Source organism: Centroberyx affinis, unplaced genomic scaffold (assembly GCF_046629955.1).
Source record: "Centroberyx affinis isolate AG114_WGS23_722 - 3 ecotype Tasmania unplaced genomic scaffold, CSIRO-AGI_Caff_v1 ptg001049l_1, whole genome shotgun sequence".
NCBI classification, from domain to species: Eukaryota; Metazoa; Chordata; class Actinopteri; order Beryciformes; family Berycidae; genus Centroberyx; species Centroberyx affinis.
Genome location: NW_027279603.1, coordinates 1 through 14,705, shown reverse-complemented (window position 1 = coordinate 14,705; position 14,705 = coordinate 1). Strand labels below are relative to the sequence as shown.

Genomic DNA, 14,705 nt, shown 5'->3' with positions numbered 1-14,705 from the left:
TAATAAAACAGACACCAAAAAAATATTTTGTTACATGACTATTTTGTTATTTCTGAGCAAAAGCAACTGAGCGTGCAATGACGACTTCCAAGCTTGTAAGTAATAGTTTACAAGCAGCACCTTAGCAAGAGAAAATTCCCAATTTCCCCCATTTATCACTGTTGACTCCTTCGTGTGTGTTCATTCCATAATTACTGTCTTTTTGACAGCACCTGAAGGCAACATGAGTGGGCTCACGTGGCACCTCGTGTGTATCATGGTGAAGGCTCCCGCAGCTGCATCCAATTAAGTGTGTTTAGATTGGAAATAAATGGCGACTCTCCAGTTAGTTTACAGTATTACTGAGGCTGGCGGTGCCAAAGCCCGGCTACATTCAGTCCCTGCCAGGTTAAACTCTGGGAACCCCTCGCATTTCTACCGCATGGGGGCAGTACAGCCCAACTTTAATGACACCTTGAGTCTGACGCTTACCATAAATGATGCATGCAGGACCGTTTCTAGCTTGTTGGGGGCCCTATGCAAAATCTTGTTTGCCCCCCCAGCTATTTCAAGCACTCATGAATACACATCAAATCTGCATCGACACAAATTCCATATGCATATAAATCAGACCGAATGCTGCATTTTTCACATTTTCACAATTCTTCTTTTAATTTCAGGAACTTAGTTGCATTGTTAAGACATCAAAATCAAAACAAACATGCAAATTGTAAATACTGAACAAATAAAATGATTTTTTTCAAAAACAGAATGCTTTGAATAAATTATAAACTTATGAACAAGAATACACATAAAATTAAGTACTATAAAATGACACTATGACAAATAACAAATAACAATCCAATAATATATAGCCTATATTATGCAAAATAATTTCACAAATCAGACAAGAGCTACTTGCATCTGGTGTTTGTGGGTCTGCTGAGGAAGATTATGATGGACCTTGTGCGCACAAGATAATAACTTGTTCCCACAAGATAATTAACTTATGCGCACAAGATAATAACTTGTTCCCACAAGATAATTAACTTGTGCGCACAAGTTAAAAAAAATATCACCTTTCAGGACTTTAGGGGCTCCGTAGCAAAGAGCTCTCGAAAGAATAGCTGCTTTTTGATCTATCTAGCATACAATAAATGCATTTTATTTTCGCCATTATGTGCTTATAATGTATGTGTTTTTGAACAGCACATGAGGACACTTGGTTACCAAAAGTGGCCATTAATATTCAAGGAGGACAAAAATACGGTGGCGCAACGGGGTCCCCTAGCGGTCGCGGGGGCCCTACGCAGCTGCGTAGTCTGCGTATAGCAAGAAACGGCTCTGCTTATATGTAGTTAAATTGCATCAAAATCTATCATCACTTTTCACTCTAATGCTTTGGAGAGCCAGAATTAGGCTATTTGTACAGTCTTGACCTTAGCCAGACACATATTCTTCGTGTCATTATCAGCAGTTATTAACATCACTGTATTCTACCAATAAAATGAAGTCAAATTAAGCTTCTTCTTAGTGCTTTTATAAACACTGAAGTGGCTTTGCAGTGAACCGCAGGGATGATGCAAGGTGTGAGAATGTTATGAAAGCCTTCAGTGAGAGCTTTCTCAGTCTCAGTGTGTCAGGAAAAGGAAAACACATTTCATCCACAACAAGTTATTTGAGGTGGGAGAATTAGACTAGATTGAAAACATTCACTGTGTGGCAACTGGACTAGACTGTTACCAAGACCAGTTTCATAGTGTGCAAAATATTTCAGTATTCTGGTAATTAAAAAACCCTCCACTAACATCTTTACATTTACCTTAGGAGGTTGTAAGAATATTAAATAGCACGATAATATATCAAATTATGAGCCTAATTAAATCCTACACTTGTGACCATGGACTTTTATGAGATGCAGAGTATTCCTCGCTCTCGGCTCCTCGGAGGGAGTGTGTGTCCTCGGTGTCCCTTCATGTCACCACCCACAGCTACAAGACTAATGAGCTGAGCAGGCAGTGCTTTGTCTAGCGGTCAGCGTCCTCCACCAACCTGCAGTCTCCCAGCAGCCCGTACCTCACCCCGACACTTACGGGACAGGTTTTGCGATGGCACATTAGCGGACGTGAGCAGGTGAAGGGGTTGCTCGGCATAACACTGGGGGGGTCTTATGGGGTTTTACCATTGTCACCAAGACAAATCCCTGTGCTTATATTGTACTTGGGGGATTAAAGTGAATCTGATTCTGGAGGACAGTGGTTACTAGAGAGATTTATGAATCTCTAGATTTGCTGTGTTGCCCTAAATCAATTATTCATCAAAAGAGCAGACACTTCAGGGAGCAGTGGTTTGTATTGAAATATAATGATGTCAAAATTTTTGCCAAAATATTCGAAAATATGAAATATGAGACAAGCACACTAACACTACTATTTGTCACCAGGGTTAAACCGTTTTTGTCCAAAGCCTCAAGTATGTACCAAGTGTTGTAGTAAATAAAAAATGTTTAAACTATGAACTCCATTCAGTGAGCACCATAAAACAAACAACAAATATTGTATAACTCCTGTTTTCATCGCCCTGGTACCACTTACCATGTGTATTTTATCCTAGCTTATTTCATATATATATATACAGTATATGTTAACTTGAAATGGTGGGTAAACGATTTCATAGATCAAAAGGAGTTCGGTGTGTATACCCTCCACCACATCTCTGTGTGGACTGTGCTGTGCTGTATCTTTATTTAAAATATGACTAAACTCCAATGACACTATGTAACATGAGAACAAAGTATCATTTAAAAACTCAGACAGATGAAGCACCACTAGACATTTAAAACCAGAATGAATTTATTGTAACAACAGTTGAACATTGAAACATCAAAGCCCTTGAACAGTTTTTTTCCTTCCATTGCAGTTGACAGTAGAATCCACAGGGGGTTTACTCAGCATGTGTTTTGACATTTTACAACAGCAAACATAATGCACAAACCAACACAAGTGTGCTCACATCTACCTATAAAAGAAAATAGCAGAAGCATTGTTTGGCACACAAATGACTCATCATTGTTTCAAGTTTAACAGTGTACAACAAGTAGGCCTATCGGCCCTCAAATCAAGACCAGGATCTTAGTCATTAGTGACGTAAGCTAACATTTCTGAAAGTTTTCCCTCGGTGCCATCTTAAAAGTATTTCCAAGCACTGCTAGTCTAAAGGAACTATTCTGCTATGACAATACAGAGTGATCCTGTAATAGTAGTTATACAGTAAATGACAGGTTGTGTATTACCGTCATTAAAATAATGTAAGGTACAAAAAAGTACAACCAGTACTGAAACAACAGCGACTTTCAGGGCTCCACTGGCAACTTGTTGGTGGTAGAAATCAAAGAGTTCTTAGAAAAGGGACATTTCAAGTTACAGCTGGGAAAATTACAGCTACTGCCTTTTATCAAAATTGTGTTCCTTTTCAAAAGTGTAAGTCGCACTTGCAGCAAGAAGGCAAGTTTGAGACAGATTTGTCAGTTGGCAGCTACCCTTCAAAAAGTCCTAGGAGCAACTAAAACTACCTCACTGACACAAACACAGTAATGTACACATGCTCACACAACTACGGCTCTGACAGGACGGTAGGGAGAGTGATAGCACAGTAAGCAGTTGCTCCTCCACAACATAAAGTCACCAAGAAGCTGCCAAGGATCAAACATATAATTATAGAGGTTAGACAAGATGGCAGAACAAAACAAATGTGTGTGGAATGTATTGCTAGCCAAAGTCCCTTTCAATGTACACACATAAGCTGCTACGTGCTCACACAATTTATCCAATGTACACTGGTTTCACTATAAAGCATCAGCTATGAATGCACACGTTTCTGAAACCTAATCTACTGGAGAAGCATCTTCCAAAGAAATGTTAAATCTATACTATCGAGGGAATGTACATAACAAAAGAATGTATAAGCATGCAATGTGATTCACCTTTTACCGAAAGTTATGTAAAGATGTGCACAAGGACGTAATTCATGGGATGTGAAGAAAAGAGGATGGGTATGAAATTATGCTACACGTACCACAAATTAAGTAAATTACTTACAGATCATTTGCATGTGGAGTATTACAGGCTATATGAGTAAGGCAGACTCAAACCTTACAGACAGTTATCCTTTATCACTTTCCATTTGAGAGGCAAAAATGGTGCGAGATCAGTTCATCAGCGGACGTACAGAATGTGGAAACCCATAAAAACATTACAGTGCATTTGGACAGAAAATGGACCAAAATGAAGCATAAAAAAAGCAGACAACTCTGCACAATTTAAGACAAACAGACCCTTAGTCTTACATTTACCAGGTACACTTCAGAACTGCTGGAGACTATTACATATTAAGAAAATAAATAGATTCTTAAGATATTATTTACAATGGACACGTTGTTCACTCTGTTAAGTGCGCTCCTCTCCAACCCTTTAATTCCCTTGTATCTCCATTCTTAGCAGCTCTTTGAGTGCAGCACAAAGAAATCATCACAGCGACCCTGTCCTCTTCCCTGTTTAAGCATATCATTTCAGAAACAGCACCTCAGGGAGTGTCATGCATATTCATGTAAAACTTCCTTCCAATGCATCACTGAAACTCTAGGCGTTTTACTGCCCGTGTTTTTTACTATGACGTACAATATAAATCACATTATATTGCAGAAATTACCATATCACCTGATTCATCTCATGGGAATCTATGCTGGGTTGGATGTATCCAGATAACCTGTGCTACAGCACATGAGGAAAGCAGGGATTTCCACATGACTAAGAGGAATGGGCAAATGTTGCTTACAAGTAGCAGAGAAAGAGTATGATATACACTGAGAATACAAAATATTAGGGCAACCTGCTCTTTCCATGAGACAGACCAGAGTCTATACAGGTGCAAGCTATGACACCTTATTGATTTCACCGATTAAAATCCACTTCAATCATGATAGAGAGATGTATGGGGGCATGTTCAGTGTATGTTCTCTGTTGAGGTGAAGAAGGCAGAATATGCTCAGTGCATAACATGATTTCACAACTGAAAAAGGTAAAGGGACAAGGGAGCAAAAGGAGTTCAGCCTTCATGGTTCTCTATATGCAAATATCACACTATCCTTTCCCTGTCCAAAGGTTGAAGAGTGACAGCTGCTGTCAATTGAGGAATGTTTCTGTCTTATTGAATTCCACGAGTCACTCAGAGATTGTATCACTTGACAAGGTGCTTGTTAAGTGCAACAGCACAGACAAAGACCTTAATTGCGTTTGGAAAGGCAAGTCTGAAGTCTGTAACAATCACAACACAGTGTATATTTGTTAAAACGATTTATGTTGTTTTTTGTTAATACACCTAATGACTGTGTATTAACATGTTTACAGCAGCCACAGACAGCTTTATAAAAAGATGATGCTCAGTGATTTATTATGAGCAGTACTATGGGAGAATGACATGCTGAAGCCTCTATCAGGTCTCTGATCTGCAAGATGACAGTAGAAGTGAACACACTGTTTGCACTGCACAGTTTCAGACTTGCATGTTTCAAATTGTATGTGTGCCTGATGCATGTGTGGCAATTGCTAAGACTAAATATGAGAAAATACCCTTCATTCATGCAGTGCATTGTGAATTCTTAATTCCCTTTTTTTATAATCATAGAATTATTAAAGTGGGGATCACAGTTGTGCTAGAGCTAAAAACAGTGACACAATTCTTCAAAAATATCAGTTATTTCCTTCCAAGTTCAGAGCTTTCCTGTATGCATCAAGTTCTGTAACTCCCTTCTTCATTAAAACATGCAGACAAACGTTTGTTAACTGACCTTGCCAAAACTCTGGCCTTCATATGGCTGTTTTTCACAAAGCTTTGATACTGGTCAAGAGTCTGAGAAACAAAGGCAATAAATTAAATGAAGTAAGTACTATGTTAGTCATACACAAACATGGCATTCGTCTATCACCTTCATTTAACCTTTTCTGTACTGTACTCCCTATTATTCACAAGATCACATATTAAAGTGTGCTGACCATGCACTGGTTCCCCAGTCCCCTCTTTCCTAATGTTCTATATTGTGTGTTTTGTAAATCCATGGTCATATCTTTCTTTTGAGCTACAGATGCCTATAAAAAGTCAAGTGAAAATATCACAATTAGAGGTGGACCCAGCAACCAGCAAGCCAGTTGTGACTCACATTCATTCCTCAACACTGTTGGTCATCTCTACTTATGGCACACTTTAATATGACTGCCCAGCACAGTACAGACTTGCCCCCTGCCAAAGCAGCCTACTCTGCCTTGGATCCCTTTTCCCCGGAGGAGCCCTTGAGGTAGGTCTTGTAGAAGAACGAGGCGAAGAGGACCAAGTAGCTGAGGTACATGAGAGATCCCCACGCAATGTTGTCCACGTAAGACGGACAGCGCACCTCGTGCATCCAGCGGTACACCAGGCCCAGGACAGCCAGCCCCATCACCATCTGCAGGATCTGGGTAGCCGTGATGACCATGGCAAAGGGACGGGGCACCCGCAGGCCGGCTGCCCGGGCGGCATAGTAGGTATACATGAGGGCGTGCACCAGGTAGTTCATGGTCATGAACCAGCCTCCGCCTGCCACCTGGTCCTTGTAGGAGTACCAGGAGTACAGCAGCACAGTGATGTGGTGGTACCAGTGCAGGAAGATGAGGCGCTGCTTACGGAGCACGATGAACACTGTGTCGCCTGGGAGAGGGGTGGAGGAGAAATAATTTCCAGTCATATTTGTGCATTCATGGGGATAACTGCACTATCAGCATAAATTCCTGGGAATTGTGGGAAATAAGCCTTTCTGCCCCTGCCTCTTAGACTTAAAAATCTGATTTATAGGGCTTACTTGCACAAATAAGAATGCCCACCCCTATAAACAGGTCTAGTACAGTATATTGCAAGCCTGCCCTGTTGTAAAATAATGGCCCAGCCAGTGGAAGGACTAGGATGTCCTTCCTGTCTGCAGCTGAGGAAACATTCTGTATATCAATCATACACTAATGGATTTTTTTGCCACCTCAGCATCTACCTCCATTTACCAGGGCAATCGAGCCTCTGACAGAGAGCATGAAGAGAGTAGATTACTGTGTAGACAGGGAGACAGCATCACGATCCACAGGCACGCCTCTTTAGCTAATAGTTTGCTGATCAATATAAATCCACTAGAAAGTTTAAGTGCTCCAAGAGAAATGCATAAAGAGAAAAATGACTTGGTCACTCAAGGTTAATTTTTATGTCTGTCCTTTGCATGTCTCTAGCCTGTTACAATCCATGACATCACTGCTACTCTCATGTGTGAACACTAATCTAAGCTTTTCAGTTTAAATTAGGTCATTTTGGATAAACAATTCATGCTTGAAAGGAAGTTTCTTCACCAGTTTCATCATGACCTGCTGGTGACAGATGTACAAATTTCACTTAAACTGTAAGACCACTCTGCCCAGTGACTGTTTTTCATTTCAACTTTTCTTTGTAGATATCTTTATGTTATGCAAGTTAACAACGATCTGCTGGCACTTCTTGATGCCGGCACAGAGGACTGTGAGGAGAGATCACAGGAAGCCTTACCCAGCTCTGGGGCCTTGCTGAGAACAAAGGCATAGGCCCAGAACTTGCTGACGGGGGCGCTGTAGAAGCTGATGTCACACACTGACTGTCTGAAGCCGCTGGTGGTGAGGACGTGCATCATGTACCAGCCAGTCCTGATCGCTCCGATGATACTGAGGAAAGAACCCATCGCATACGAACACATTAGCAAACAAGTTAACAGTATCATAGACCATCGGCAAAGTGGACACTGCAGGGTCATAACACATCAACTGTCCATTTGTACTGCATAAGTATGTAAAATCTCTCATTTGAGAGACATTTTATAGGCTACTTATCACTGTTTTCAATAGAAATGATACAATTCTTATTATAAGAATCATTCTCTTAATGCTGGAAACAGATGAGACATCCCATATTTCAAGGGACTCAGTGTTTCCTGAGTCACAAACTTTAGCCTTTTAAAAGCATAATTCTTACAAAGACAAGGCATTGTTTCTCACAAAAGCAATGCTGAACAAGAATTCGCATTCCACTGTACACTGTTTCAGCCAACCATAAAGACTCAACATTACTCATCACTTTAAACCGTAAAACCTCAAAGAACCCTGCTATTATACTACAATCATATATTGACCCAGTGAGATTCCAGGAAGTAATTTCACTAGCCGTGTAACTTAACGCTTTTGAGTGGCGGAAACAACACACAGACATAACTTGTATACTAATACTACTGTCCTTAATTTTACGAGCACTTAAAATTGTACAGTCTCGGATGGTAATAGGTTATCCCCATTGACTAACATCTCTAAAATGCTCATTTAACTGAAAATTCACTCCACTATTCTGCAGAGAGCATCACACTAAAACCTCAACAATAAACGAGAGCCAAGTCAGAGATTCTCTATTTTATTTTCATTGTTGACACCTCTATCAGCGATTTGAATTTGAGAAATGTTTTCATTGGCAAATCTCTACAAGCCACTCCATGGAGCTGCTGTGCTGCAGTCATGGCTGTATGGATTACACAGTGGGTGTTTCCCCTCATGGGCATGCTGTCTTTTGTCATAGGGATTATTTTTTATGGTTTTCTGCTTTACAAGGTAGTGTAGAGGTTGTTGTGTGACAGGAAAGAGAGTGAGGATGACGTGACATGCGACAAAGGGCGTGAGCTGGATTCAAACACACGTCTAGATGGTATGCACCTAACTAAGCCCATTGAGCCACCAGGACACCCAAAAGCCACGCTGCTCCGCCCCGCATGCAGCCCGCTAAGGGATGGAGCGCTCAGGTCATGCCCACTGCTGTGGGATTAGGATTAGAGGGAGGGCTCAGTGGGTTCTAGACAGATCCACTGATGATGGACCTCTGTGCACACTGCAGAGCTCGGGACACCGGCCCTGCCTGTTGGCACCTGCCAAGTGGGTCACTATGTAGACAAACTCTTCTCCGATTCTGGCTCCGCTTACATAGCAGGCACTGTCTCTCTGGTGCTGTAGACTCTTATTTCAGTAGCGGGTATAGAAAGAAAACTCAACATAATAACACTTACATTCACGTTTAGTAGCAGATGCTGTAAATATTAAAGGAATGGCTTTCATATGGTAATTGGATTTCAAGAGGAACATCATCTAAATTGCATAATTTTCCAGGGTATTACTATAATCTAGGTTCTCTCAGCTAATGGCATGTAAATAAAATGCAGCCATCTAATTCCAAAGGGCTGAAGTAAATGCAGCGTAAAGAGAGGATTTCTAGCGACACAGCACTCAGCAAAACAGCAGAAATAACATGAATCAAAAAATTTTAATTACATAGCCTACAGATGCAAGCTTCATGGAAGCACTTTGTTTTAGTGCATCCTTGTTGTACTGCTGCCATGCTGTTGGGAAAATTCATACCATTTTGTTCTACTCTTTAACATTCAAGCAATTTTTGTCTTAAGGTAATGCAAGTATAGACACAGGAGAGGGGATTGGCTAATACTGTGTAAGCATCATTACATTTACATTCTGCAGAATCTGACATGAATGCTGGCCTTTCCTTTGAGTGCACAACACTGCTGTGAACCCTGTTTGGAATGTTGTTCTGACGTAGATGCATTTCTTAGAGCACATTCCCCTTTACATTCATTCAGCACCGGTGCCCTCCCATAGCCAGGCAAATGCAATAATGATCATCTGAGCTTCCTGTTTAACAGCCATGGCAATCATAGTGCAATTACATTTAGTTTTTGTTGACATAAGTGCTGTATCTAGGAGACATTTTAAAGGACAAAAGCAACCGATACTGGGACTGAGACTGCCAGTAGGTGAGCACACCCACTGCTAACCCACAAACATTGATATTGAAAACACTGTGACTCTGGGCCGGAAGTTAAAAACCAAAACATCCTATTGAGGTTTTTAATATTGCAATAAGAATTGCAATACAGGACTTCTCTACATTATTCATTATTTATTTTTCAGTGCTTATAAAATAACATAACATATGCCATTTGGTTGATGCTTTTATCCAAAGTGTCTTACAATGCTATGGGGGGCCCCAGTGGGACGTGAACCCCTAACCCTCGCAGTGTTAGTGCCACTGAGCCACAGAACCACAAAATGTTCAAAAATGCATTGGATTTGGACAATTTGAATAAAATGATTTTCTCCAGCACACAACCTGATTTTCTAGGCTAGGGATTAAGCACAGCATCAGAATACCTTTTTTAAAAAGCTCTTTGTAATACATTTCCCAAAAATTGCAGCCTTTTGCAAAATGGAGATCGCATAGTGAATATTGTGATTTAAATATTTTTTTATGAAGATGTCCCTACTTCTCAAAACATCCCAAAAGGAATCTTCAGAATATCTGTCTCACCATTATGGTTATGATCTTAGATGGCTTAAACAGTTCCCAAAATAATTATGCTGGTTACAGTATGATAAGGTTCCTGTTAGAGAAAACCACTTCTGCTTATAAATACAGACCACTCTCCCCTCAGAGGACTAACCACTAACTAAGCTCTTTTTCCAGCATGCCATCCACACCTCCACATTTTATGCTCCAATAAAAAAGGGGGAGAAAACGATACTTTGGCCTCTAAGGGTTTGTTTTATCTTCACTGTTACACCATGTCTTATTTCGTCAGAGCTTCACTCCTATTACACAAGCTGGCTGAAAGCTGTGCGCTCCACCTGTCACTCACCTGAAGATGGCCAGGCTGAGTGACCACAGCACCAGCGGGCGACGCAGGTTCAGCTTTGGCCTTTCCCTCATGAAGTGCTGACCCCCGAATACGAGCGCAGCATACAGGCCACAGAACATGAAGGACTTGCTCCTGTGGAGGGGAGAGACACACCGTGGCACACAAATTAGCACTGCATCGATCCCCAGTCGTCGCTGCGAGTATACATGTGCACAGGGCTGCGTTATTAGAATAGAACAGAATAGAATAGAATAAAATAGAATAGAATAAAATAGAATAGAATAGAATCAACCTTATTATCTGACCAAACTGGAAAATTGTCTTTGTCCTCACCTCAGCCTGATAATAACATGATTCATCAGACTATAATAGCTCAGTATCTAGAGACAGAAAGACAATATATAGCTTTATTGTCAATGCTGATGGTGGTAGAAACAAAGGTGGACTATTCTTCTGGTCACCAACATGGATATTAAATTTAAGGCATCAAAAGGTATAAGAGCTCTCCAAAGTTTTCTACTAACATATGGGGATTTCAATGGAAAAAAAATGTTGAGCTTGGTTTGATCCTATTTTATGGCAATAGTACTTACAAATGGCACAGAGAAAATAAATTATCTTATATAATGTGAAGCATAGGGCAAGCAGTATCGAATTTCAAGTATCAGAGCATCAAAAATACTCCAACAATACCCAACCCTAAAATCTCCACAATACATATGGTTATAACCGCACACTCAAGGCCCAGGACTATGAATTGAATACAAAAAAGGTTCCCATCATGAGCGACACGTTTCGCATACAGCTTCATCAGGCCCTACGTACTTCAAGCTGCATCAAGCTACAAAAAAAGGAAGAAGACGACTTCCACAGCCAAACAACCCTGCTAAACCCTGAATCACCTCAGTCAAACACTGAAACACTAAATCATTATACAGATATGATGCTGTTACATAGGAATATTACACAATTAGGGTGACTGGGAGTGGACCAGACTGCTACGCTCAAACAAATATGACATCTGATAGGCTGTGAGGCTCACTGCAGCCATTTGTCTAGTGAATATATTATGTACTGTTAATCTGCATGTATGTGGAAATTGTAAATTTATAATGTTATTTAAACTATGAATTTAAAAATGTCAGTGTTTTTTTAAACCCCCTGGCTTCATTTAATGTACCACTGGGTCCCTGGAAATCAGTATTTTCTACTGCTAAATGGGGTTATCCTGATAATTAAAGTTAAATGAAGTGAGCTTGGCAAACTTCTAGTGACCTCTACTCCACCCTTGGTAGCATCCTCATGTTATGGTCTTCATTTATAATTACAGAAAAGGATTAGCAGAGATTAGTATTTGACACACTGACCATTTAGTATGCCAGTCCAGGGTGATGAGGCAATTTGACTGGGTGCTGTCCACCTGGCAACGACTACTGATACTATTTCAATAACAGCCGGGAGCAAAATGTGACGACACAGCAGCGTAGTCAAGAATGTTGGAAAAGGTCAACTCATGAATTCAGGAAAAAACTGCTGAACTGAATAGCAAATAGTGTAGAAAAAGTGTGAATGTGGGTACATAATGTGTGTGTGTGCTACAAATAAGAATTTACTTTAATTGCCCTGTCTGATTAAAAGAAAAATCCTGTCTTTGCAAAAATAAGCGTGAGGAAGTGTGTGTGGCTGTGCATGTGTCTGGAGGGGTTTGGGAATGGACCAGATGACTAATCCAGATTGGCAGAATACATATTAGGCGGAGGAGATGCTGCTGCTTGACCCAGTTAAGGCTACAGGGGCTTGTGATGGTCGTTCCCAGTCCGTCCCTGTGACACGCAGGAAAAAAAACCTGCACTAAGACAAAGCCCTTGCAGACACCTAAGTGGGAACCAGTAGCCTTTTAAAGGGGAATACCGCTGAATTTCAGAATGCTATTTCTCTCTCTCTCATACACAAACACACATACATACACGTAAAAAAAAGCTCCCAGCAGTGAGATGTTGTGTGTGGCTTGCTGTAAGGTAATTTGTATGCTATCGGAGTGTGTGTGTGTGTGTGTGTGTGTGTGTGTGTGTGTGTGTGAAAGAGAGGGGAAGAGGGAGAGACCTATTGCTGCCAGGTAAATGTGTGTGATTAATTAATACTGCCTGACAATGACAGCTGATATGGCAGAGGACGCCTCCCTCTCTGTAAACTGTAGTGGCCCACTGTAATGCAATGCCTGATACCTTTAATTACTCCCTCAAACTATGTGTGTGTGCATGCATACGCACACAAGTGTACATCTCCTGCAAGTAAAGAAAGAAAGAAGAATAAAGTTATGGTGGATGACAATGAAGTGGAGGAGGAGGAGCAGGAGAGTGAGGAGGAGGACAGATATGTGATGTGACACACACAAAAAGGAAGTCAAGCGGAGGGAGGAGGTCAAGAAGAAGAGCAGACTGCTAAAATAAGTGGATCACTGGACGCTCATCTCTCTTTCACTCTCATCGCATTTCCTCTTGTCTTACAGCCCCCCTTACTCCCTTACATCCAGCAGAGAGACTCGTGAGAGAAACTGATATGTGAAGGAGTAAATGCTGCCTGAAAGCAAAGCCCTGGGCCTTTAAGGACACATTATTTGACTAATCAGCAGAAGGAATGCTGAAGCAGGTCTAGTCCATTAATCACAACCTCCGAGGCCTTCGGAGACGTCAAATACCAGCAGAGCATCACTGGCATTCTTCACTTGTTACTTTTGTAGATTTTCCAAGCTGTACACACACAGAGTGCAGCTTCATCTCAGACTTGTTTAGAAGCGAAATGGGATGAGTTTGGCTGGCGCTGCACATTTTATAGGCTTTAGAGTCTAAATGTGACAGCTTGCTTGCTTCTGGAAGAGAGACATAGCAGTATTAAGTTTCTGTCCCGCATAATGCCACTAAGTGAGTAACTAAGTGAGCCTCAGTACAAAAAATGTGGTCTTACTAGGTTGCCTTAGTGTGTTGACTGAGGAATCACTCCCTCTCCATTTTATTGGATGACAGAGAAAGTACTTGAATGAGCTGAGTGATTTGACATTTCTGGTCTCAGTCTGCTTCCTCTTTTTTATGTAAGAATGTGTAATTAATCCTTTAGTAAATGTAGCCCAAGCCCACAGTATTTCTCATGTATTCAGTATAGTAATTGTAGATTACTGTAGTTATCCATTTAAAAACTGGTTGTGAATAGAAAGCCTGCTTTTGCAAAGAATAGCATAGGTTATGACAATTGCAGGGTATTTTTGTTCATGCAGTTGTCAGTTTTCATCAGACCAAGCCTGGCCTATGGGAGCAGAGATGAAGTTCAAGCGGTCGTATCATGCATCCTCAAGGACATTTGAATAGAGGCGGGTAAAGTGGGCTTTCCCAATTTCTTATACCACCATTGGAGTTACAACATAAACACCGACACGTTACATTGTATCAGCTTGGCGGAGGGAGATGTAACAAGTTAAACAAATGTGACAAATTGGTTAAACAATGTGAGGAACGGTCCCGCATGGCGTGCAGCCCTGACTGGACGTGATGGACCGGACGGAGCCCACCACCGTCGGCCGAGGAAGGGATTTTTTTTTTTTTTTTGCATATCAAGTTAGTTTTCTTCCGGGTGTGACTTACCAGTTTTCTTGCATCCATTCCAGAGCCTCCCTTTCGTCGAAACGTCGCTCGAAATCGTACTCTTCTAGCGGGGAATTGAGCTCACTCTCGTTCATTTTCACAACGATATCTCTTTTCTTCCGCCAAACTCGGGGCCTGGGGGTTCCCAGCGATTTACAGGAAAAAATAATAAATTTCACTGCGCTAAATAAACCCCACGAGAGACTACGCTTTCCCTACTGTTCGTCTATCCGGCTGATATTAACTGGATTGTCACCGGTTGGGGTCCGAGGGAGGATGCGGTGCCAGATGCACTTCCCCACTGTCAC

At 41.2% G+C, this 14,705-nt stretch overlaps 1 protein-coding gene across 2 annotated transcripts; it reads right to left on the bottom strand.

The window, feature by feature from the left end:
• Window positions 1-2,825: 2,825 nt before the first annotated feature.
• Window positions 2,826-14,639, bottom strand: LOC139647112 (very long chain fatty acid elongase 6-like). 2 transcript variants are annotated; one of them, XM_071522959.1, is made up of 4 exons: window positions 14,398-14,639; window positions 10,763-10,894; window positions 7,591-7,742; window positions 2,826-6,717 (listed from the first exon to the last, which is right to left on the bottom strand). In XM_071522959.1, exons 1-4 carry the CDS (start codon window positions 14,490-14,492, stop codon window positions 6,287-6,289), a joined length of 810 nt encoding a protein of 269 aa, XP_071379060.1. In that variant the 5' UTR covers window positions 14,493-14,639; the 3' UTR covers window positions 2,826-6,286. The 2 variants fall into 2 exon arrangements, with proteins under 2 accessions (XP_071379060.1, XP_071379061.1); XM_071522960.1 differs by lacking the exon at window positions 10,763-10,894.
• Between the last annotated feature and the right edge of the window lie 66 nt (window positions 14,640-14,705).

Coding starts and splice junctions, on each gene's coding strand:
- LOC139647112 (XM_071522959.1), bottom strand. CDS start 14,492: ATGAACGAGAGTGAGCTCAATTCCCCGCTAGAAGAGTACGATTTCGAG. Junction 7,743..10,762: donor CTCAGCCTGGCCATCTTCAG/GTGAGTGACAGG, acceptor TTCTTTCCTCAG/TATCATCGGAGCGATCAGGA. Junction 6,718..7,590: donor CAGCAAGGCCCCAGAGCTGG/GTAAGGCTTCCT, acceptor CCCCTCTCCCAG/GCGACACAGTGTTCATCGTG.